General features: G+C 40.0%; 1 protein-coding gene across 1 annotated transcript in view; it reads left to right on the forward strand.

Moving 5' to 3' along the window:
• The window catches only part of CLSTN2 (calsyntenin 2), a 715214-nt gene that overhangs the window by 520554 nt on the left and 168551 nt on the right, over nt 1-26109 (forward strand). Inside the window, exon 3 of the mRNA XM_060242174.1 lies at nt 8534-8729. Coding sequence (XP_060098157.1) covers nt 8534-8729 — 196 coding nt within the window. The remainder of the gene's footprint in view (nt 1-8533; nt 8730-26109) is intronic.

The raw sequence follows: 26109 nt of genomic DNA on the forward strand, positions 1-26109 counted from the left end.
GGAGAAATATCAAATTTTATTTAGATAAGCTTCTAGCTGATAGGGACCAAAAAATTGCCCTAAATGTGGCAAAATTTGCTAATACAAGCTATGAGATCCCAGAAGCAAATCATTGGGAGAAGTACTTAACAGCTTTATTAACCCTAAAACTTAAAAAATTGGAACACGATGTATATAACTGAGGTTGATTTTATACTTAGATGTTCTATTCGGAATGTATGTTTTTTATCTAGAATATATATTGTATCTGATTGGTCTTTGACCATATTAAACTATACTGTACTATCAGAGTCATCATGAATACGGAAGGCATGAAGTAAATCCAGACCGGTGTCCTCATCCGATGCCAATAAAATAGCGCCCTGATTAATTATCTGAAGCTTACCATTGTAGCGACTTCCGGAGTTGGAGCTTAGTGAGCTGTCCTGTTTCCCTGTGTGGGACAGACCAGGTTCTTTGTTTTTGGACAGAAAAGGTTCTATAAAGCCTACTGTCTACTTTTTCCAGTAAAGGAATTTGTCTATGGCATGCATGTTTATTTAGAGAGGAGTTCACTTTGGCCGACGAACGACCTCAGAAGAGGTTTTTTTTCGGCTTTGAAGACTCCCCGATGAAGAATTGTATTCCACCGCCTGCAAAGGATTCTTGGAGTCATTAAATTGACATAAACTCACTAAAGCTTCAACTTCCTATAGACTACAACAACATCTGAGATAAAGAGGACGGTATTCGGAAATTAGACATCGTAACGAGGTACAGATCTCTATCTTTTATTCCGGGAGTAATTCAAGCTTGTTAAAAGGGAAGATCTGGGACCCAGAACTATTTTTCAAAGTGGAAAATCAAGGAGAAGTGGAAGGGGGTAGAAGTTGTTTTTTTGGACTTAAAAGAAAGCAGAAATATGCAGAAAAATACCTTTTGTTATTGATTCCTGTGGCTTTAAAAGACAACCTCCAGCCATAACAAGCTGCTGACTCTCTCCTTAAAGCAGGAAGTGACGTTTTCTGTAACCATTGAGTCTCTTTAATCCCAGAGAGTAAGGAAGTAAGGGTGGATTGAATAGGAGCATCCAAGCATCCAAGCATCCGGACATTTGCAAGAGTTAGTAATCATAGAGAAACATTGGAGGCTAATTACAGAAAGGCCAAAAGACTTTTATTAAATAACCTGAAAGTGGACTATAAAAGGATTTAAAACATATATAAACAATCCCCTAAGGGCTAAATAATTTGGACTATGTGCTTGAAAAGGGAAAATAAGCCCTAGAGGGCAAAAGGAAAACTTTTTAAAAAGGGAGGCTTGGAACTTTAAAAATCAATATCTTATGCTAGGAAGCTCTGAGGACGGCATTCTTAGGCTTGTTGAAAAGGGCATGCTCTGTTCTATTAAATGCAAATAACAGATTGGAGATTGAAGATACCAATTAAAAATCCACTACTTGCAATGGTTAGTCAGTAATGTCTGAAAAGAAGTTGGAACCAAGAGTTACAAGGTTAAGAGCTGCCTCACTGGGAGAAGGTAAAATGTCTAAACAAGTTCATGAACAACTGGAAGCTATGGAAGCAAGAATTTTGAAAGTAATGAGAGATTTAATAACTGGAAGTGAGAAAAAATTAACTATGGAAATAAATTCCAGTGCTGAAGAGATAAAGAAAGAATTTAAGAAGGAAATTGAGGACTTAAGGAAAGAGTCCCAAGCAACAGCTAAAAAGACTGATGAGATAGAAGTAAAATTAAAGACCAAGATGCCACTATTAAGAAAATGCAAGACAAAGCAATACTACAAGACTGTAAGTTGATGGAGAACATGATTCGGCTAAGGGGAGTGCCTGAGAATGAACGGGAGGATGTAAAGACTAATATTGTCACAATTATGGCTGAATTTTTGGAAGAAGATGTAGAGGAGATGGAGCGTCTATGTGACTATGCATATAGAGTTAATTCTGAATTTGCCAGGAAGCGTAAACTACCCAGGGATGTAGTAGTGAAGTTTACTAGGAGAGACGTGGTGGGAAGGATCTTAAGCAAGCAATTTGAAACCCCAATGGTGAGGGAGGAAAGCAGAATACGAATAATGAAGGAGCTGCCAAGAAAGGTTATAAGTGACAGAAAACAATTTAAGAAATTGACGGACAAGCTAAGGGAGAAGAACATAAGGTACAGATGGATACTACCAGAAGGTCTTAGCTTTGAATACAAAAGACTGCGAAAAACAATAGTTGACACCCAAGGCATGAATGAATTTTTGGTGGACAATAAAGAATTTGAGGGTACAGAATAACTGAGAAAACACTATGGATTACAAATTAATTTCTTGGAACGTAAATGGACTTAATTCACCACAAAAAAGAAGGGCAATTTTTCATTGGATTAACAAGCAGAAATGTAATATAATTTGTCTACAAGAAGTGCATATTAAACAATTGGATTATAAATTTTTATGGAATAAGGCTTTGGGAGAACAATTTGTTTCATTAGCTAAAGAGAAAAAAAGGGGAGTGGTTTTTTACATTAAAAAAGAACTAGAACCCAAACTGGTCTTTAAAGACAATGATGGCAGATACATCGCAGTGGAGGTGTTGATAAATGGGAAAAAAACATTGTTGTTGGGTTTATACGCCCCTAACGGGGCGAAGGATGTTTTTTTTAAAGACATTTTGCAACAACTTAACCAAGTGGCTCATGAACAGATTATGTTAATGGGAGATTTCAATGGAACCATTAACAACTCTCTGGATAGATCTGGAAACAAAAAGAAGAAAGACGGGAAGCTACCAAACTCCTTCTTTGACTTAATAGAGCAAGAAAGTCTGGAAGACATTTGGAGAAAGTTTAATCCTAATGTACGTGACTATACCTTTTTTTCAGCAAGGCATAACTCCTTCTCAAGAATTGATATGTTATGGTCCACGAAGGACCTGGGACTTATTACAAATAAGATGGAAATTCTTCCGAAAATAGGTGCAGACCACAATCCATTAATGTGGTCAGCGAAGGTTACGAGAAAGAGCAGAAGATGGAGAATAAATGAGGATTTGTTGCATAAAGTGGAAGTAGTGAAGTCTCTGGAAAAAGAAACTAAAGATTTCTTCCAAGCAAATGAAGACCAAGAGGTTAGAACACAGACCGTTTGGGATGCGTATAAAGCAGTGATGAGAGGATTACTAATCACACTGAACAACAAAGACAAAAGAGCTAAAGAAAAGCAACTGAAAGATTTACAAGCAGAAATAAGCAAAAAAGAAAAAGATCTAAAAAAACGACCGGGGAAAAAGAAAATAATGCGAGAAATCACAATTTTGCAGAATCAGCTGAAACATTTATTGAACAAGGAGGTCGAATGGATGTTAAAAAGGTCGCAGCAAAAATCATTTGAAGGTGCTAATAAACCAGGGAAATATCTGGCTTGGCAACTTAAGAAAAAAAGGGAGAAAAAGTTTGTGAATAAAATTTGCGTGGAAGGGAAAGAAATTGTAGATCAAGCTGGAATTAAAAGGGAGTTTTTCAAATTTTATGCCAAATTATATAAAGGTCAACAGATAAAAAAAGAAAAAATTGATGCCTATCTGAAAAGAGTAAAAGTAAAGCCCTTGAATGATAATATCGAAAAAATATTGAATAAGCCAATTGAGAAGGTTGAAATTGAAGCAGCGATTGGTTCAATGAAATTAGGCAAGGCTCCAGGTCCAGACGGCTTCTCAGCAAAATTTTACAAAGTCTTGGCGGATGTACTAGTACCCAAAATGCAAAAGTTGATGAATTGTATTAGAGAAGATGGGAAGGTACCAGATTCTTGGAAAGAAGCGGTTATTTCATTAATACCGAAAGAAGAAAGAGACTCCACAAATGTTAAAAATTATAGACCGATTTCACTACTGAATAATGACTACAAAATATTTGCTAGAATTTTAGCGGAAAGACTCAAGCAGCATTTAAACATTTCTATTCAGGAAGAACAAGCAGGTTTTCTCCCCAGGAGGCAAATAAGGGACAACATCAGAAATGTAATAGACATTGTTGAATTTTATGAAAAACACCCAGAAAAGGAGGTGGCCTTATTCTTTGCGGATGCGGAAAAAGCTTTTGACAATCTTAATTGGGACTTTATGTTTGCAGTTATGGAGAAAATGAATCTAGGAGATGATTTTATAAGGATGATCAAAGCAATATATGCAGAACAACAGGCAAAACTTTGTGTGAATGCCGACTTAACTGAACAACTGAAGATTAGCAAAGGCACTAGACAAGGTTGCCCTCTATCTCCATTGCTGTTTATAATGACCCTAGAGGTCTTGTTGACTCAAATTGATGAAGATAGTGAAATAGAGGGTTTGAAGTTGAAAGGTTTTTCCTATAAATACAGAGCCTTTGCAGACGATGTGATGTTCGTCAATGAGAACCCAGTACAAGTGATGCCTTTGTTGTTAAAAAAAATTAAAGAGTATGGTGAGCTAGCTGGCTTTTATATCAACAAAGAAAAATCGAAAATCCTTACTAAGAATCTGACACTAAACAAACAGAAAGAATTACAAAATGCTACTGGATGTGAAGTTGCCTCCAAAATAAAATATTTAGGTGTGGAGATGACGATGAAAAACATTGACTTATATAAGAACAATTATGAAAAGCTCTGGCATAAAATAGAAGGTGATATGTTAAAATGGAATAAACTAAACATATCCATGCTGGGGAGGATATCTGCAATTAAAATGAATGTTCTACCAAGGATGATGTTTTTATTTCAAACTATCCCAATAGTGAAAAATAAGAAACAATTTAATCTGTGGCAAAGAAAAATTTCAGAGTTTATTTGGGCGGGCAAGAAACCAAGAATTAAAATGAAAATCTTAACAGATGCGAAAGAAAGAGGCGGCTTCCAACTACCTGACTTAATGCTATACCATGATGCAGTCTGTTTGGTGTGGATTAAGGAATGGATGACTTTGATCAACAAAAAATTATTGGCGCTAGAAGGACATGGAAATGTATTTGGTTGGCATGCGTATATGTACTACGGGAAAGAGAAGATGGATGGGTTTTTTTCGCATCACTATATAAGGAGGAGTTTGCTGAATACTTGGAAAAAATATAGTAAATATGGAGATGAGAGGAAACCACTTTGGATTGTGCCAACTGAAGTAATAAGTATGCCGCAAAGTGTAAAGGAAGGGAAATGGGCATCATATGAACAACTGCTAAAGTTCAAGGGGGGCAAAGTTGAAATGAAATCGGTTGAAGAATTGCAAGACAAATTTGATTGGTTTCAGCTGTTACAGATTAAAAGCTTAATAGAGAAAGACATTAAAACTACAGGTATAAGACGAGAGAAAACAGAAATGGAGAAAATGCTGCTGGGCGAGAATGAAAAATTGATTTCAAGGATGTACAAACTGCTATTGAAATGGTTTACAGAAGAGGAGGTGGTGAAGCCTCAAATGATTAAATGGGCGATTAATTTTAATAAAGAAATACAAATGGAGACGTGGGAACACCTATGGAAGAATTCAATGAAAATATCAACGTGTTATAACATTAAAGAGAACTGTTTCAAAATGCTGTACAGATGGTACATGACACCTAAAAAGTTAACAAAAATGAATAATCAAGCCTCAGATAGGTGTTGGAAATGTAAAAAACATGAAGGTTCTTTTTACCACATGTGGTGGACTTGTGAAAAGGCAAAACAATTTTGGTCAATGATTCAACAGGAGATATCGAAAATCTTGGGTTATAATATTAAGAGAGCACCAGATGTCTTTCTGGTGGGATTACAAATGGAAAGCTTTCCGAAGCAAGACAGAACATTGTTGTGGTATTTGCTTTCAGCTGCGAGAACATTGTATGCGCAAATGTGGAAGCAAGACAGAATACCTGAAAAATGGGACTGGGTCTTAAAGGTTCTTAACTGGAGTGAAATGGACAAACTTACTAGAATCTTAAAAGACAACAATTTGGAGAAGTTTAAAGAAGATTGGAGTAAATTCCAAAGTTACGTGGAAATACAATGGAGGGTGAAGAGCCACTTAGTGGTTTATGATAACATTAACTGAACTTTAAATGATAAAGAAGAATTGTGATTATTGAATTAATAGAATATAGCTACATGGTAATTATGTATATATGAGTTAAGATAAAATCAAGACAGTTGGAATTCCGGAGTTGGTTGTATAACTTTGGGTTTTGTGTTTAATAAGCACTAAGGGAATTATAGAGAAAAGGTTAGGGAAAGATAACTCTTTGTGTAAAAATTTTATAATGGCGAAAAGATATTTAGTAGTGCATGACAACATTAAGTGAACTTTTAATGATAAAGAGGTACTGTGCTATTGTGATAAAAGTATTAGTAGAACATAGCTATTTAGTAAATATATATATATGAGAGTTAAGATAAGACTAAGATAGAGGAAGCCTTGGAATTGAATTAATAATTATGTGCGATGTGTTTAATAAGTGCTAAGTGATTATTAGTGAAAAGGTTAGTGAATGACACACACACACATATATATATATATATATTTCTTTCTTTTTTCTTATTTCTTCATCAAGATTCTATAAGTGTGAATTTACCTCTAATATGCTTTTAATCTGTTTTAAGTACCGGCGGAGGTCATGAATAAGAGTGGGGGGGGGAGGAAATATGTAATGTATTGGAGAAGTATATTTGAATATGAATAGGTGAATGTACTTCAATATATTGCAAAATAAAAGTTTGGTCACATGAAGCTTACCATTGTAGCATATGCTAGCAGCATGAAGCCGTGAAGTAACAGACTTTAATGTGCTTGTTATCTGCAAAGCCTCTTGTGGGATATCCAGAAAAACTGAAATAGGCAAGAAATTAAATAATAGATGACCCTTACTTCTTCCAAAATATGTTTACGTATTCTCCAGTGAAGGAATTGAACCAATAAGTCCCTAGGATGCTTCTTTTGTGGATTTATCTTGACACCCAATCGAAAAGCTCTCGCAATCAATGATGTCACATTAGGATCTATTTTGAGAAAAGAAAAAGTCAATTTGAAGTGAAGCAGATCATACTAAGGAAGGCACCTGTTATTTGGGGGGGGGGGGGAGTTGGCCTAGAATACTCTTCCTATTCCTCTCCATGTTAATTTTGGCATGTCCAAATAATGTTGGGAGTATTAATATTACTCAGCAATTTTGCTTGAGATACTAATAAGGTAGACAAGGATAAAATCTTTATATCTTTGCTGCTGAATATCCCAGACTCTCTTTCTGTGATTTCAATGTTGCCTAGTAGGTTTTAAGTAATTTATTAGGTTTTAAAAATGCTGAGTTTTTAACTGAACTCAGAAGTCAAATACATTATCTGTACTACTGTACTCCTTTGTATTGACCATAAATCACTTTAAATAGTCCTGGGTTTTTTCATTTCAGCAAGATTCTGTTAGTAATGTTTTAAACCCTATAATAATTGTGTTATCAATAAGTATGGCTGAAGTGGCAAGACAATAACCCATCCTAAACAAAGTCTAGAAGCTGAGAAGATGTTTCATGAATGTAAGCATCTGACACTGGAATGTCTAAGCCTTAATAAAATAAAACCTCATTTGATTATGTTCCCTCCATGCTAGGTAGATGTCAGAATGCTAATTTCTGAGGAAAATAAGCAGTATCTATTTTTTTGACATACATTAGTTTTTCCTGATATTCAGGTTACTATTTCACAGTTATGAGAACTCTGCATCATTGTCTGAGACGATATGGAATATGAACATTTTTGTGGCTTTGTTAAAATCTTTATGAGAAGCAATGAATTCTGCATAGTTCGGTGTTATCTACTACTCTCATTATGATACATCTAACATCAGTTGGGAATTCAGTATATGATTAGATTATAAAATTGGCTGTTTTATTTTATAAATGGAAAAAAAAGTTTTCAACTCCATTCAGGTGCTGTCCTATCCGCCCCTTTCATTAATTCTCTGGAGACCATATAAAAATACACAAAATTCATCCTGTGCCAAAGAAAGGGACTGGAATCATATTCTTCATGTTGTCTAGGCAACTGTCATGGCCATAACCTGCCACGTTTTCCATGTCCATTCTGCCAATATTGGTAGAAATTTATTTTTCCAGTTCTAAACTGATGGGATTAAGGATAATTTAGTCAATTTCCAACCTGCATTTATGCTTCTTCATGATATATGGCTGAATACTGAATGGTCTTGATAGAGTTTGACAACTGAACAAAGCATGAACCAACTTTGCAACTCATACAAAGTCTGCAGAGCTAGAGTTAGACCCTCCCCTTTCATTGGTCCTTGGAGAACTCCATAAAGATGAATAACTTTCCTGCCCTTATTTCTCATTTACTACTCACCAGCCTCAGTAGTAACAAACTCCTTGGAATTAGGCATCAGCTGTCTTTTACAGTTCCTTTCAGAAAACTGTTCACAGTGCTTTTCTTTTTCAGTATGGATGTCATCCTAATCACTATCATTTTGAGTGGTAGTTTATAAGTCAGTCAGACTGACTACCGTGTAATTTGTTTACTGTGTATTCCTTGCAGGTGAAATCTGTGCTTTTAAAATCCATGGACAGGAAATGCCCTTTGAAGCCATAGTGCTAAATAAGACATCTGGAGAAGGTCGTCTTCGAGCACGAAGTCCAATTGACTGTGAACTGCAGAAGGAGTACACATTCATCATCCAGGCATATGACTGTGGTGCAGGGCCTAGTGGAACAAACTGGAAGAAATCTCACAAGTGAGTGACAACAACATGGGCCATATAGTTACAATTCAGGCTGAGCTGTTTCCTTTAACATTTCACTTGCCACTGCTATTGGGAATCAACTGAAAAAAAATACTTTATCCAGGAGGTGATTCATCCATCTGTTATTTTCCATTGCTGGTTTTTAATCACCTGGAATTGACCTTTTGAAGTAATATGGTCAGCTGGTGCATTAAAGAGTTTAACAGACCTTTGAATGAAACTGTTTTCTATTTATTCACCATCCTGTGCACATCAATTACTAAATATAGTATTCACTTTTAAAAAACATTAACAGATTGAGTTAATTGATCCTTTATGTCAACAAATATTGAATTTTATTTATTTACTTCATGTATATCCTACCTTTTCTCCCCAAGGGGGCCCAATGCAGCTTACATTCTTCTCCTCTCCTTCATTTTTATCATCACAGCAACCCTGTGAGGTAAACTAGGCTGAGTGTATGTGTTGAGCCCAACCTTGGTAGTTTCCATAGCAGAGTGGTGATTTGAACCTGGGTTTCACAGATCCTAGACATTTTAACCACCACACCATGCTGGCTCTCATTTTCTCTGCTTTTTTAAATCTCTGCTTCTTCATGCATTTTTCATTTTTTCTGCATTTTTGCAGCATAATATTTTGAGGTGATACATAGCAGCTACAGAATTATTATTGTGATAGATAGTAGCTACAGAATCTATAGATGTTCATGGAAATGCTTGCATTCTAGTATTGTGAGGTTTAGATTCAAACATTCAAATTATAAGTGTGTGGAAACTACTGCTTGGTCGATCTGTACAGCATATCTGAAGGTGGAGGTATGTATTACAAGGATTGCTACTGAAAAAAAGTAGTGCTGTTCTTCTGTCTGTGTAATGCATATATATAAAGATACTTCATCTTGATATTACTGCACTACACATTTCTTCATCCCTGCATCTGTCAAGGAAGCACATATCAGAACAAGATTACGTTTTGCCATGTGATGCTTTGCTTAGGTCTTACTGATTAATTGTAATAATTAAAAACAATTCCAATGAATAATAAACAGTCTTCTTGATATACTTTAAATAATTGCCTTTTTGTCAGAAGCTGACTTTCAATTTATTGGAGAATCAGAATCTCTCTCTCCCACACACACACAGACCCCAAGTTGGGGGTAGACAGAAGCAAAGTTTCTGTGTTCCACATTAATTTTCTCTGTAAACTAAGCCAACTACCTGAGGAAGAGGTAAGTGATCTGATCTCCCTCCCCCATTTACCCCAAACTGAGAGCTTGGGCTGCAGAGAACAGAAATGATCACCAGGGAATGACTGGGGCTTGTGATTGGTACCCATTCATTTTGCTGCTTCTCAGCAAGTCTGAGACATAGCAAAGTTTCCTTGGTAGGAGGTCAGAAGTACTGACTTCCAGATGATCTCCACAATCTGCTGGAAGTTGGCTTCTGATTCTGCCTCTCCTTAAAAAAAATCTTAGCTAGATAGAGGAAATTAATAATAATAATAATAATAATAATAACAACAATAATAATAATAATACTTTTTATTTATATCCCGCCCTCCCCGTGACAAATGAGGACCCACTTCCAGTTTATACCTTCAACTGGCATCCAGCTTCTGCATTTTGCTTGTTCTTGTTAATAGAATAGACAAGCAGGGACCTGCAAGGATTTGCAGGTGGATGGTATCTCATTTTCCCCTCTGCCACTATTTCCTCTTTTCCTTCCTTGAAAGTCCTCATATTCTCTTCCACTTTCCTGCTTCCTTCTCTCTTTCCCACCCACCACCCATCCTATCTATATCTGCCACTGTCTTCAGCTTTCTCTCCTTTCCTCCCCTGGCAGCCTTTATATATTAAAAGATTTAGCTATACAGAGAATTACAATAACAACAACAACAATGTTGTTGTTGTTATACAGAGAATTAGATATATTGATGTGAACAAGCTGGGAACAGCTAAACAGCCCATTGATTAATTGGCTGCCTAATATTCTTTAGTGAACATAATGTAAGCTGACTTTCAGGTATTCAAGCATATAGAAAGGAATTCTATATGAAAAATCTATACTAGAGTCTAAATTTGGTCTCCGGCTTCCCTGGTTTGATTTTTTTGCAAATTAGTCACCTTTTACACTCCAAAGATTTTAGTTCAAGGCTGCTACTTGTGCTGTCAGATTTTGAAAAACTTTTACATCAGGACTCAATTCCTATTAAAGGTTTGATCTCAAAGATCTATAAAATTCTTTTGTTCTCACGCCCTGTGCCATTGCTACACTATCAGAAAGCCTGGCATACAGACCTACATCATACCTTAACAGATGATCAGTGGCATATGATTTGGGACTCGGGTATATATAAATCCAGAGCTATAAATATTCAAATACAAGCTTACAAGGTCACCTCATGCTGGTATCTTGCCCTGAGCCAGTTATCTCACATTACTTCCTCAATCTCTCCAAAATACTACAAGAACTGCAGGGGGATAGGTTCCTTTTTTCACCTGTGGTGGACCTGCCCCATTATCCAAGCTTACTGGATAAAATGTTTTGCAGAAATAGCCTCAATGTCTGGTTTCTCACTAACACCTACTCCAGAACTAGCCTTGCTTAATTTGTGGGACGACTCTCTTATCCCTAAAGCTTCTCAGGAACTGATTTCCCTTATCCTCATTGCTGCTAGACACGCTATAGCAGTGGCGTGGAAAAAGGCAACTCCACCGAGACTACAATCTTGGCTATTAAAGTTATGGGACTACTTTATCCTGGATAAATTATCACTTACTTTTGACACTTCCAAAGGTATATTAAGAAAACCTTCATTTGTCCAGAAATGGGAACCCTTCATAAGCAATGTTCCTCTGGGCAGAATCAATCCAGACATGACACAATATGATATTTATCTCTCCAGTTTGGCTTTATTATGATTATATTTCAATAATGTGATGAATTTGTGTTGGAATTTCTTTTAAAACCCTTGCTCTATACCGTTTGCATATTTTCTTTGCTTAACTGTAATGTACACTCGCTAGTAATATATAATAAGTGGTTTCTCAATGATTTGTGTTTTGTGTAACTCTGTAATCCAACAGTTATTTCTGTATTAAGACTTGACTGACTTCATTTACATTTGAATATGCATGAATTCTCTGTAAGTTTGCAAATTATTCAATAAACTTGAAATCCAATTTAAAAAAAACTAGGAGTGACAAGTATAAAGGATCAGTCTTTTATATATATATAATTTTTATTGTTTACTAATTAAAGTTTACAATTTTTTCATTGTCTCATTGTTCCATTATAAATTTTTCTCCCCCATCCCTCCCCCCTCAATCTAAACTTCTTCTTTCAGCCAGGGGCATAGGGCTTGAAGCTTCCACTGAACATCTTCCTTCTGTTCCTCTTTTATCCAGCTCAGGTAAAGCAACCACTTTTCTTTGATCCTCGATGTTCTATCTTCCCATGGCAGATCCTGGTTTGTTATATCCATTATATTTGACTGAACAAATTCAAACAAATAATTATGCCAGGTTATTTCTGTCCATTTATTTTTATCTTTCCACCCTACTGCTATTACTGCTTTACCAGCTGGTATCATCGCTTTTAATAGATCTTGGTTCTTTTTCCCTATTATTGCATTGCCTAGAGTGCTTATCAACATCAACTCAAAATCTATATTTAGCTTTACTTGAAAGAGCTTGTTTATTATTCTTACTATATTTTCCCATACTATTTTAACCTCATGACATTCCCACCACATGTGGGTGTACCATCCTTTCACTTTTTACAATACCAACAGTTTGGGCTTAATCCTGGAAACATATTGGCTAAGGTGGCAGGTATAAAATTTGGTATACAATTTTATACCATTTGGTATAAAATTTTAGCTCAATTTCCCTAAAGTTAGGTATGCATTTTTATTCCCCCCCTCCTTCATACTTAATTATATCCTTAAATTATGACCTCTTATTTTATTTTATGAATACTTCCCTTTTCTTATGAGAGCATCCTTTGCTGTTTGTCCTGATGTGTGGAAGATTCTTCTTCTTCCAATATTGAAATCTCCTCCATCGGTTGGGAGCCTGTGTCTCTTGGGTCGATTCCCAACTTCTCTAGTAGTTTCACTGCTTCAGCTGGATTTCTTGCCATCAGTCTTTTCCCTTCTCTGAAAATTACTATAGAAGCTGGATAAGCCCATGTGAATTGTATTTTGTTCTGGAAGAGCCTCTCAGCATATGGTTTCATTAAGCTCTTTTGTTGCAATGTTTCCTGACAAAAATCTTGCCTTACAAACACTTTTTCCCCTTTATATTCCAATTGCTTGTTTGTTTGTTTTTTCAGAGCTAGGAATACTTGATGTTGTAATTTCTCCCTCTCAAATTTAACCATCACAGGGCATGGTTCCCCCCCTCTTCTTCTACTCCGCAGTCTGTGAACTCATTCTATCTGCTGTTCATTTAATTTTATTCCCTGCTCTGAAATCCATTCCATCATGCTCTTCTCTAGCTGTTTTGCATCCACTTCTTCTGAGATTCCATGTACAATTAAATTGGCCCTTTTATTTCTGTCCGAAAGCTCAGTAATTTGTTTCTTCAGCTGGTTAATCTGCACCTTATTTTCTTTTGTGGCATTTTCAGCTTTCAATGCCAGTTCTTTGACTCCTTTTAATTCCATATATAATTGGGATACCACCCTTTTCACTTCTGCAATTTCAGCTCTAATTTTCTCATTAGACTCTAACATTAAGTTTTAAAATTGGGTCATTTGCTCAGATAGCCCTTTCACGGTAGTCGCCATTTTAAGCAATCAATCCCGGCTAGTGTTGACTCCTTATCTTGAAAGTTCAATAAAAGTTTTCTTACCGCACATTCTCTATTATCTTAGACACTCTCCTATTTATCTCTCATACTGTAATAGAAATGTTTACATTCCTTTTAGGTCGTAAATCTTTTTCCTTCTCGGAGGGGGCAGGCGTCGGCTTCTTACTCCTTAGAGCATGCGCACACCTCTCAGTATAAAGGATCAGTCAGGTTCAGGTCATACATCTAATTTATTCTAATTTTTATTCTAATTTATATAAATCACAATCACCTAATACTGAATCCATTAATAATTTTTTTTTTAAAATCAATTAAATCTTTAAATTCATTATTGGAATCTCATCGTGATTTTTTTTAGAACGGCAAATCAATTAAATGGAACTTTTAACTGTAATGAAATCTCTAAAATCTAATAAATTCCCGGGTATTCATGGATTTACATCTGAATTTTATAAGTTTTACCTTGATTTTCTTTCCCCATATTTATTGGATTTATTTAATCATGTTTTAAATACTGGTTAACACCCTCATCATGGAACATGGCTAAAATTATTGTTCTCCATAAAAAAGACAGATTCTCTTGACCCAAAATCGTTTCGGCCCATATCGTTATTGAATATTGAATTGCTTGATTGCGGAGTGCCTCAAGGAGTGGTGCTTTCCCCGATGTTGTAGAACATCTATATGTGCCCCCTTGCCCAGATTGCCTGAAGGTATGGGTTGGGTTGTCATCAGTATGCTGACGACACCCAGCTCTATCTACTTATGGACGGACGGCCTGCCTGTGCCCCAGAAAATTTGGACCAGGCGTTATAGGCGGTGGCTAAGTGGCTCAGGCTGAGTGGATTGAAGCTGAATCCTGCGAAGACAGAGGTCCTTTGCTTGGGTCGTCGTGGCCCGGGAGGGGAAATCCCTCTGCCAGCTTTTGATGGGGCGCCATTGACAGCGGTGCACAAGGTCAAGAGTTTGGGGGTACTATTGGAGCCTTCACTGACAATGGAGGCTCAGATAGCAGCCACTGCCAAGTCTGCATTTTTCATCTTAGGCGGGCGAGGCAGTTGGCTCCTTTCCTGGAGCACGACGATCTAGCAACAGTGATTCACGCCACGGTCACCTCGAGGTTGGGCTACTGTAATGCCCTCTACATGGGGCTGCCCCTGTGCCGAACCCGGAAGTTGCAGTTAGTGCAAAATGCCGCTGCCCGGCTGTTATTAGGGCTCCCAAGATGGGAGCACATTCGGCCGGGGCTTCGGGATCTGCACTGGCTGCCAATAATATACCAAGTCCAGTACAAGGTGCTGGTTATTACCTTTAAAGCCCTATATGGCCTAGGACCTGCCTACCTTAGGGACCATCTCTCCCCACATGTTCCCCAGAGAGTACTGAGATCGGGTTCTCAAAACCTGCTTGTAATCCCCAGGCCAAAGAGGCCCATCTGAAATCTACCAAAGACCGGGCCTTCTCGGTAACGGTGCCTTGCTGGTGGAACCAGCTGCCAGAAGAGGTGAGGGCCCTGCGGGACCTTGGGCAGTTCCACAGGGCCTGCAAGACAGTCCTCTTCCGGCTGGCTTAACTAACTGACACTGGAAACTTTGGAAGGCTGTAGTGTAACATTCCAACAGACCGCTGTTCTATATGTTTTATTACCTTACTGTTTTAAATTGGTGTAAATTGATGTTTTAAAGCTAAACCTATGTTAGATTTTATATGTTGTAAGCCGCCCTGAGCCGCTTCGGTGGGAAGGATGGGATATAAATTGAAATTGAAATATAATTTTTTTACAAATATATTAGTTCATTGTTTAAATCAATTCATTTCTGAATATATAGGCCCCTACCAGGCAGGTTTTATTTCTGGGCAAGATCTTACAGACAATGTAAGGAAGACTTTTAATATCATTCATTTCTGTCAGCAACACTTGATTCAGGATGCCTGTGTACTCTCGTTAGACACTGAAAAGGCCTTCGACTCAGTTGAACCCAATTATCTGCTTGCAGTTCTAGATTTCTTAACTTTGGTGATAAATTTAGTCAAGTTGTGGATTCACTCTATTTAAACCCCTCTGTTATTTTACACATCAACAAAGCAAATTCGGTGCCATTTTCTTTATCACTAGGCACTCGCCAAGGGTGCCCACTTTCTCCCTTAATGTTCGCTATAGCCATCGAACCCTTAGCTGCTAGGAAGAAGAAAATTCATTGCAAGGTATCAACATAGCTAATACTCAATTCAAGCTAAGCTTTTTTGCGGATGATCTGGCTCTATACTTGTCTAATCTCTCCCTTACATCAACTCTCTCTTACTTGAGTTTGCAGAAATTGCTGGTCTTAAAATTAATTTTGACAAATCTCTTCTTTATCCCATAAATATTTTCCATAACCTTGTCCAATATATCAAACAGAATTTCCAGCATAAGTGGATCTGCATATCTTGGAAGTACTTGGGCATCCACATCCCTATTGACCGTAATCTTATTAAAGCTAATCATTATGAAATATTCCAAACAATAAAATCTCTATTTTCCTCCTGGAACTACAGATTCTTACCTTTACTAGAGCAAATTCAGATCTATAGTTTTGCCCAAATTTATATTTTGTTTTCGTGCCATTCCAGTTTGTATCCTGATTTCTGTGCTTAAAACCTGGCAATCTTATTTAAAACGCTTCATTTGGCAATTTAAAAGGCCGGGTATAAACTTTCGAACATTAAGTCATCCAACCACAGACTGGGAACTGGCAGTACCTGATCTGGTTCAGTATCATGATGAAATAATTTTAGCTGGTCTTGTTAAACAATACCGCTCCTCATACCAAGCGGATTGGAAAGTTATAGAATCTTTTTATGTTGCTCCCCGGCCTTTTCAAGATGAGCTCTGGACTACAACAGTTAAATTCTTCAACTATTCTTATTCCAATATTTTTACCGCTTCTGTGCTCCAGGTTTGGCATCGGCACTTTAAAATTTTAGCTCCCTTGTTTTCTTTGCTCATTACATTTATGGGCCAAAGTTGGTTTCCTCCTACGACCTCTCCCACCTCTTTCCAGCAGTGGAAAAGAGCTGGCATTACCCATTTTATAGACATTACTTCTAAAGGAATTCTATATGAAAAATCTATACCAGAGTCTAAATTTGGTCTCTGGCTTCCCTGGTTTAAATTTTTGCAAATTAGGCACCTTTCACAATCCAAATATTTTAGTTCAAGGCTGCAACTTGTGCTGTCAGATTTTGAAAAACGTTTACATCAGGACTCAATTCCTACTAAAGGTTTGATCTCAAAGATCTATAAAATTCTTTTGTTCTCATGCCCTCTGCCATTGCTACACTATCACAAAGCCTGGCATACAGACCTACATTGTACTCTAACAGACGATCAGTGTCATATGATTAGGGGCTCGAGTATATATAAATCCAGAGCTATAAATATTCAAATACAAGCTTACAAGGTCACCTCATGCTGGTATCTTACCCCGTGTCATAAGCCCTGATGAGGAGGAGCTGGAAGGCTTAACAGACCTGGAAGAGTTGCCAGCCAGTTCCTCAGCTGAACAAACAGAAGCTGGCCCATCAATCACTCTCCAAGCACCAGTGTCAGCTGTTGATGATCAATCTCCTCCAAGCTCTCCTCCTCCCATCTCAAGAGTTTGAAGCAGGTTCCGGAAAGAACTTTAAGAGTGAAGACATGAGGCACACCGATGCTTCAGAGTTCTCTCAGCCCTGAGTTCTAGCAGAGTCACTGCCACCCAGGGAGCTGGCTGATTGAGACTCCCATTTAGCTCCCACCCAGGACCTGGTAACCTTGTGGAAGCAACAACTCTATTTTCTGGCTTGCATCCACGTTCCTTCCTGATTCCTGATCCTGACCTGCTTGATTTCCTTGGCACCCTGACATTTCGGCTTTTGGACATTGACATCTGATTCTGGTTTGTGATACTGCATTGGTGACCTGGCTCCTGCTTGACTTCCTGGACTTTGACCTTGGACTCCTGACTGCCTGCACCCTAAGAACTTGCCATCCTAAGCCAATTATCTCACATTACTTCCTCAATCTCTCCAAAATGCTGCAAGAACTGCAGGGGGATAGGTTCCTTTTTTCACCTATAGTGGACCTGCCCCATCAACCAAGCTTTCTGGAAAAAATGTTTTGCAGAAATAGCCTCAATGTCTGGTTTCTCACTAACACTTTCTCACTAACACTAAAATTAGCCTTGCTTAATTTGTGGGAAGACTCTCTTATCCCTAAGCCGTCTCGGGAATTGATTTCCCTTATGCTCGTGTCTGCTAGACACGCTATTGCAGTGGCGTGGAAAAAGTCAACTCCACTGTCAATAAAATCTTGGCTATTAAAGTTATGGGACTACTTTATCCTGGATAAATTATCACTTACTTTTGACACTTCCAAAGGTATATTAAGAAAACCTCCATTTGTCTAGAAATGGGAAACCTTCATAAGCAATGTTCCTCTGGGCAGAATCAATCCAGACACGACACAATATGATATTTATCTTTCCAGTTTGGCTTTATTATGATTATATTTCAATAATGTGATGAATTTGTGTTGGAATTTCTTTTAAAACCCTTGCTCTATACCGTTTGCATATTTTCTTCGTTTGACTGTAATGTACACTTGCTAGTAATATTAAATAAGTGGTTTCTCAATTATTTATATTTTATGTAACTCTGTAATCCAACAGTTATTTCTGTATTAAGACTTGAACGACTTCGTTTACATTTGAATATGCATGAATTCTCTGTAATTTTGTAAATTATTCAATAAACTTGAAATCCATTAAAAAATTAACACAACTATTGTATATCAGGTTCTTAAGACTCCTGGCTTATGTCTGTTAAATGTAATAGATGAGACTACACACACACACACACACACTCCATGCAGCCAATATATGCTAATATAGTCTGAAGACCAAAAACTTTGATCTTTAAATATCCGTGGACTGATATTGACAAAAGTAGTAGACAATCTAGTACAAACATATGACCCGTGGACCAGAACTGTCCCACCCAGGGTTTTAATCTGGCCTGCAAGCAAGGGGGAAGAAAGAGGAAAGTGGAAGGAACCACTGTTTCAGCTGCTAATGACAGCATGTGCTTTGAGGCTGCCTTCTCCCTCCCATGAATGAAGTGGATGGTGGCCCAAAGCTACTTCTTGTTCCCACACAAATCCCACTTCCTCATGGTTTGAAGATACACATGCAGAAGTGAGAGTAGGAGTGGGAACAAGGAGCCTGAATTTGGGTGGGGGAGAGACATTTTTTTTGGGGGGTGGGCTCGTTCTGCTGCAGCTGTCCCAGGTGCAACTGGCTTCCCCTCCCTCTCACTTCCTCCATGTTATCACCTTGCTACAGTGGGGTGTGTGATTGTCTTTTTTGTTGTGGTTATGTATTATGCTCTGTTTCTTCTTGGTTCTAGTATTTCTCTGTTTTCCTCTTTAATTGTTGCATCATGAGTGCCACCAGCCTTTTCTAAAATTCGCACAGCAGCTGAGCCATTGGCCCCATGCAGCTCCTGCATTTTCCTTTTCCTGCCTGGACAAAGCCTGTATTTTTCTTCCCCTCCCCACAACAGACACCCTGTGAGCAATGCTTCCTCTAAGCTGTGAAGTTTTGTGTGCAAAAATTCTACTTTGTGAGCTGCTGACATTAAAGCTGTGAGCTGCAGCATAAATTAGTTTGCTCTGGGACCTTTTTTTCCTGAACTAAGACAAAAATGTGTGAGCCAGAGGCTAAAAAACTGTGAGGTAGCTCACACTAACTCAGCTTAAAGGGAACACTGCCTGTGAGGTAGGTTCTTGAGCAGAACAGCCTTGAGAGAACTTGTGACTGACCCAAAGTCACATCAACAGGTGTATATGGAGAAGTGGGGAATCAAGCCCGGTTCTCCCAGATAAGAGTCAGCACACTTAACCACTACACCAAATTGATTCATGATGCAACAATTAAAAAGAGGAAAACAGAGAAATACTAGAACCAATAAGTATTTTTTTTTGTTGGGCTCATTCTCCTGCAGCTGTCCCGAGTTCAAATGGGTTTGACTCCCCCTCACAACCTCCTCCCCATTGCCTTGCTATTTGGTGTGTACGTGAAATCAAAGTTTGAGTCCAGTGGCACCTTTAAGACAATGTTTTATTCACAGTATCAGCTTTTGTGTGCCTTGCTACAGAGTGTGTGTGTGAGTTTTGTTGGACTTTTTTTGGTGCAGCTTTCCCAGATGCAACTGAGTCTGCCTCCACCTCTTTTCACTGTATTCATGCCCTCATTATCCAGTAGCTCTCAGTAGCAAAGCAATGTGAACTATTTAGATGAGGAATAACAACAAGCCAGTGAGGTAGATGAGGTTGAGAGCATGTGTCCAGACCAGCGGTGCTCAAACTTACTTAATGTAAGAGCTACAGAGTAAATGCAGATAGAATCATACAATCACAGAATCATAGAGTTGGAAGGGACCTCTAGGGTCATCTAGTACAACTCCCTGCACAATGCAGGAAACTCACAAACACTTCCCCCTAAATTCACAGGATCTTCATTGCTGTCAGATGGCCATCTAGTCTCTGTTTAAAAACCTCCAAGGAAGGAGAACCCACCACATCCCAAGAAAGCCTGTTCCACTGAGGAATCGCTCTAATGGTCAGGAAGTTCTTCCTAATGTTGAGCTGGAAACTCTTTTGATTTAATTTCAACCCATTGGTTCTGGTCCTACCTTCTGGGGCCACAGAAAAAAAATCCACACCATCCTCTCTATGTCAGCCCTTCAAGTATTTGAAGATGGTGATCATATCACCTCTGAGTCGCCTCCTCTCCAGGCTAAACATCCCCAGCTCCTTCAACCTTTCCTCATAGGACTTGGTCTCCAGACCCCTCACCATCTTCGTCGCCCTTCTCTGGACCCGTTCCAGCTTGTCTATATCCTTCTTAAAATGTGGTGCCCAAAATTGAACACAATACTCCAGGTGAGGTCTTACCAGAGCAGAGTAAAGTGATACCATCACATCACATGATCTGGACACTATACTTCTGTTGATACAGCCCAAAATTGCATTTGGCTTTTTCGCCACCGCATTACACTGTTGACTCATGTTCAGCGTATGATCCTTTAAGACCCCTAGATCCTTTTCGCACATACTACTGCTAAATCAGGTCTCCCCCATTCTATAACCATGCATCCTACCTAAATGCAGAACTTTACATTTATCCCTGTTAAAATTCATTTTATTGATTTTAGCCCAGTTTTCCAGCCTGTCAAGGTCATCCTGTATCCTGTTTCTGTCTTCTTCTGTGTTTGCAACCCCTCCCAATTTAGTATCATCTGCAAATTTAATAAGCATTCCTTGTGTTCCTTCATCCAAATCATTGATAAAGATGTTGAACAAAACAGGTCCCAGGACAGATCCTTGAGGTACTCCACTTGTCACTCCTCTTCAAGAGGATGAGGAACCATTCACAAGCACTCTTTGGGTGCGATCTGTCAACCAGTTACAGATCCATCTAAAGGTAACAGGATCCAAACCACATTTTACCAACTTGTCAACAAGGATAGTATGTGGAACTTTATCAAAAGCCTTACTGAAATCAAGATAAACGATGTCTACAGCATTCCCCTGATCCAGCAAAGTAGTCACTTTCTCAAAAAAAGAGATCAGGTTAGTCTGATATTACTTATTCTTGAGAAAACCATGCTGGCTCTTAGTAATCACATCCATTCTTTCTAAATGTTCCAGAACCAACTGTTTGATGATTTGTTCTAAAACTTTTCCAGGTATAGACATCAGGCTGATGGGTCGATAGTTAGCCGGATCATCTTTTTTCCCCTTCTTGAAGATCGGGACAACATTCGCCCTCCTCCAGTCTTCCAGAAACTCTCCTATTCCCCAAGAATTCTCAAAAATTCAGAAATTAAATCCGCAAGGTCTTTTAGAATCCTTGTATGCAATTCATCTGGCCCTGAGGACTTAGTTTCATTTAAAGAAACTAGGTTTTATGTAATACCCCTATGCTGATCCTAGGTTGGAACATCATACTCTCCTTAAATGTTTTGTTTTTGCCATGTTGAGCACCATTTCCCTCAGAAGAGAAGACTGAGGAAAAGTAGGAATTGAGCAGTTCCATCCTCTCTTCATTACCTGTTACAATTTCACTTTCTTGCCCTCGCAATGGGCCTACCATGTCCTTGCTCTTTTTCTTACTCTGAATATAAGAAGCAACCTTTTGTTGTTGTTGTTTTTAGCATCTTTGGCCAGCCTAAGGTCATACTGAGCTTTAGCTTTCCTAACTTTTTCTCTACAAGCACTGGTGATTTGTTTATATTCTTCCTTGGTTATAAGGCCCTCCTTCCAATTCCTAAAGGAGTCTTTTTTATTTCTCAAGTCTTTAGAGAGCTGTCCATGGAGCCACTTTGGCTTCTTTAGGCTTTTTCCATTTTTTCTTCTCATAGGAATTGTCTGTGATTGCACTTTCAGTATTTCGCTTTTAAGAAACTCCCATCCCTCCTGAACCCCCTTCCGTCCAAGTATTTCTGACCATGGGATTTTACCCAGCATAGTTCTAAGTTTATCAAAGTTTGCCTTTCTGAAGTCCAACCTATAAGTCTGGCTACATATAGCTTTTCCCTTCCCTTAAACTTTAAATTCCAAAATCACGTGGTCACTACTACCCAGGGTGCCCACTATTTCTACTTCTTCAATCAGTTCTTCCTTGTTGGTGAAAATCTAATCCAAGATATCAGATCCCCTTGTTTCCTTTTTCACTTTCTGGAAAAGGAAGTTGTCAGCAAAACAAGTCAGGAATCTATTTGACTTTTCAATTTTAGCATAGTTGGACTTCCAACAGATGTCTGGGTAATTGAAATCTCCCATGATCACTGTATCCATTCTCTTTGAGAACTTTGCAATCTGCTGTAGAAGTATCTCATCCAAGGTCTCTGCCTGACTTGGTGGTCTATAGCAGACCCCCACAATAATATCAGTGTTATTTCTTACTTCTTTTACTTTTACCCAGAGACTCTCAACTGAGCTGCCATGCTCAGATTCACATATTTCCTCACAAGTACATACCTCCTTCACATTTACTGCTACGCCTCCACCTTTTCTCATTTGCCTGTCCCTTTTAAATAAGTTGTACCCCTGAATCCTAATATTCCAGTTGTGAGTGTCATCCCACCAAGTTTCAGTAAGGCCTTTTATGCCATAGCCTCCTTCCTTTATTAGGACTCCCAGTTCCTCCTGTTTGTTTCCCATACTCTGTGCATTAGTGTAGATACATCGGAATCCACGTTTTATGCATCCCGAGGGGTTAGTTTCTATACAAGCCTGCAAGTTCACATTACCTAGCATATGCACCACTCTTTGCAAATCTTTAATATTCTTATCCCCAGTTTCTGGCATCATACGAGGCTTTGAATTATTGTCTCACTCCCCCATACAATTTCTTCCTTCCTTCCTGCGTATATTCCATAGCCACTGTCTATCTAAAATGAACACACACACACACAAATATGTGTGTGTGTGATTTCATATATACATATTGCAAGAGGATTACTGTTCTCAGCAAGTTTGTATTTGATACATACATACATGTATGATTTGATACATACACACACACACACACACACACACACACACACATATATATATATATATATATATATATATATATATATATATTCAAAGTTGTATGGATGCTAAGTTTGAAGTAATTTTAAATAATTTTTTTCACACCTGGTTCAGCTGCAGCACTTAACATTTTATTTTGCTTTTTGTCAAAGTTTCTTTATTACTCTGCGCAATTAAAACATTTTGGAATTGATCTTGTAATGTTTCTTAGTACCAACATATTTTTTTCTATCCAAAGAAATTTGGCTGACCAGTCTTGTTTGAAGATGACCCAAGATTCATTGAATCATTTTTATTTAATCCAAATATGTTAATTGCCAACAATACAAGAAACTGGCAATCTTGAAAAACCCAGCTCTTGAAAAAACCAACATTAGACCCGGCTGAATTGGCACACTATTGGCCGGTCTCGAATTTACCCTTTTGGGGTAAAATCATTGAGAGGGCAGTAGTACTGCAGTTACAGAGCTTTCTGGAGGACGCTTCCATCTTAGACCCACACCAGTCCGGCTTTCATCCAGACCATGGGACGGAGACAGTGCTGGTCGCCTTAGTGGATGATCTTCAGCAACAACTGGATCAAGGCGGGTCAGCAGTGCTGTTGTTGTTGGACCTGTTGGCGGTCGACCATCAGTTGCTGGTTCACTGCCTCGCGGACGCGGGGATTCAGGGGTTGGCCCTGCAATGGCTCTCCTCTTTCCTCCTTGGTCGGGGACAAAGGGTGGCGATCGGGGTACAATTGTCCCAGAGTCATCCGCTTAATTGTGGGGTGCCTCAGGGGGCGGTGCTTTCCCCAATGTTGTTTAATATCTATATGTGCCCCCTTGCCCAGATTGTGCGGAAATTTGGACTGGGTTGCCATCAGTATGCTGATGACACTCAGTTCTGTCTGCTGATGGATGGATGGCCTGCCTCTGCCCCAGAAAATCTAGTTCTGGCGCTGCAAGCTGTGGCAGGGTGGCTCAGGTCGAGTCGTCTGAAGCTGAATCCGATAAAGACAGAGGTCCTTTGTTTGAGCCGTGGTGGCCTAGGAAGGGAAATCCCTCTACCAGCTTTTGATGGGGTGCCATTGATATCGGCACCCAAAGTCAGAAACTTAGCGGTGCTACTGGAGCCCACATTGGCTATGGAGACCCAGATAGCAGCCACTGCAAGATCTGCCTTTTTCTACCTGAGGCAGGCACGACAGTTGGTCCCCTTCCTTGAGCACAGCGACTTAGCAACAGTGATTCATGCAACGGTCACCTTGAGACTAGACTACTGCAATGCCCTCTACATGGGGCTGCCCATGTCCCGGATCCAGAAACTGCAGCTGGTGCAGAATGCAGCAGCCAAACTGTTACTGGGTTTCTCTATATTGGAGCACATACAGCCAGGGCTGCGGAGACTGCACTGGCTGCCAATAGTATTCCGGATTTGCTACAAGGTGCTGGTTATTACCTTTAAAGCCCTATATGGCCGACGACCTGTCTACCTTAGGGACCATCTCTCCCCACATGTTCCCCAGAGGGTACTTAGATCTGGATCGCAGAATCTATTGTCAATCCCCGGGCCGAGGGAGGCGAGACTTAAGACTACCAGAGAAAGAGGCTTCTCAAATGCAGCCCCCCACTGGTGAAACCAACTCTCAGAAGATGTAAGGGCCTTGCGGGACCTTGCCCAGTTCTGCAAGGCCTGCAAAACAACTTTATTCCGACTGGCTTTTAGTTAAACTATATACCGTATTTTTCGGACCATAAGACGCACTTTCCCCCTCAAAAAAAGTGGGGGGGAAAGAGTGTGCGTCTTATGGAGCGAAGAGTGTACGCCAGCGAGGCTGAGGGGGGCGCTGCGGTGGGAGGCGAGGGCGAGGGGAATGGGTGGCGCCGGTTCCTGTTGGCTGCCTCTCCCTCCGCCGGTGGGCCGAGGCGGGGAGATGGAGCCTGGCCTTCCTTTCTGCCTGCCAGGTCTGCAGGAGGGCTGCCGCCGCCGCTATAGTCGCGGGAGTGCCTGGTGGAATCTGCCGGTTCAGGCAGGGAGATGGAGCCTGGCCTGCCTTTCTGCCTGCCAGGTCTGCAGGAAGGCCACTGCCGCCGCTATAGTCGCGGGGGTGCCTGGTGGAATCTGCCGGTTCAGGCAGGGAGACGGAGCCTGGCCTGCCTTTCTGCCTGCCAGGTCTGCAGGAGGGCCGCCGCCGCTATAGTCGCGGGGGTGCCGGGTGGAATCTGCCGGTTCAGGCAGGGAGACAGAGCCTGTCCTTCCTTTCTGCCTGCCAGGTCTGAAGGAGGGCCGCCGCCACCGCTATAGTCGCGGGGGTGCCTGGTGGAATCTGCCGGTTCAGGCAGGGAGACGGAGCCTGGCCTGCCTTTCTGCCTGCCAGGTCTGCAGGAGGGCCGCCGCTGCTATAGTCGCGGGGGTGCCAGGTGGAATCTGCCGGTTCAGGCAGGGAGACAGAGCCTGTCCTTCCTTTCTGCCTGCCAGGTCTGAAGGAGGGCCACCGCCACCGCTATAGTCGCGGGGGTGCCTGCTGGAATCTGCAGGTTCAGGCAGGGAGACAGAGCCTGTCCTTCCTTTCTGCCTGCCAGGTCTGAAGGAGGGCCACCGCCACCGCTATAGTCGTGGAGGTGCCTGGTGGAATCTGCCGGTTCAGGCAGGGAGACAGAGCCTGGCCTGCCTTTCTGCCTGCCAGGTCTGCAGGAGGGCCGCCGCCACTATCATCATCATGAAGAACTGTGAGTATCAGCAGATTCCACCGGGCACCCAGGCTGCACCGCCTTCTTCAGCGGAGCCTCCTGGGGCAGTCTCCGTGGAACACCATGGCATTCCACAGCAAACGTGCATGACTACCCAGAGCAGCCCCCCGTCGGGCATGCAGGGCTCTATAGGGGAAAGCAGAAGAGAAAAGCACTCTCCCTCCACTCCCACAATCTCAATTCATAACAATCATGTCTGAAAGG

This window comes from Heteronotia binoei, chromosome 6, assembly GCF_032191835.1.
Source record: "Heteronotia binoei isolate CCM8104 ecotype False Entrance Well chromosome 6, APGP_CSIRO_Hbin_v1, whole genome shotgun sequence".
Classification (NCBI taxonomy): Eukaryota; Metazoa; Chordata; class Lepidosauria; order Squamata; family Gekkonidae; genus Heteronotia; species Heteronotia binoei.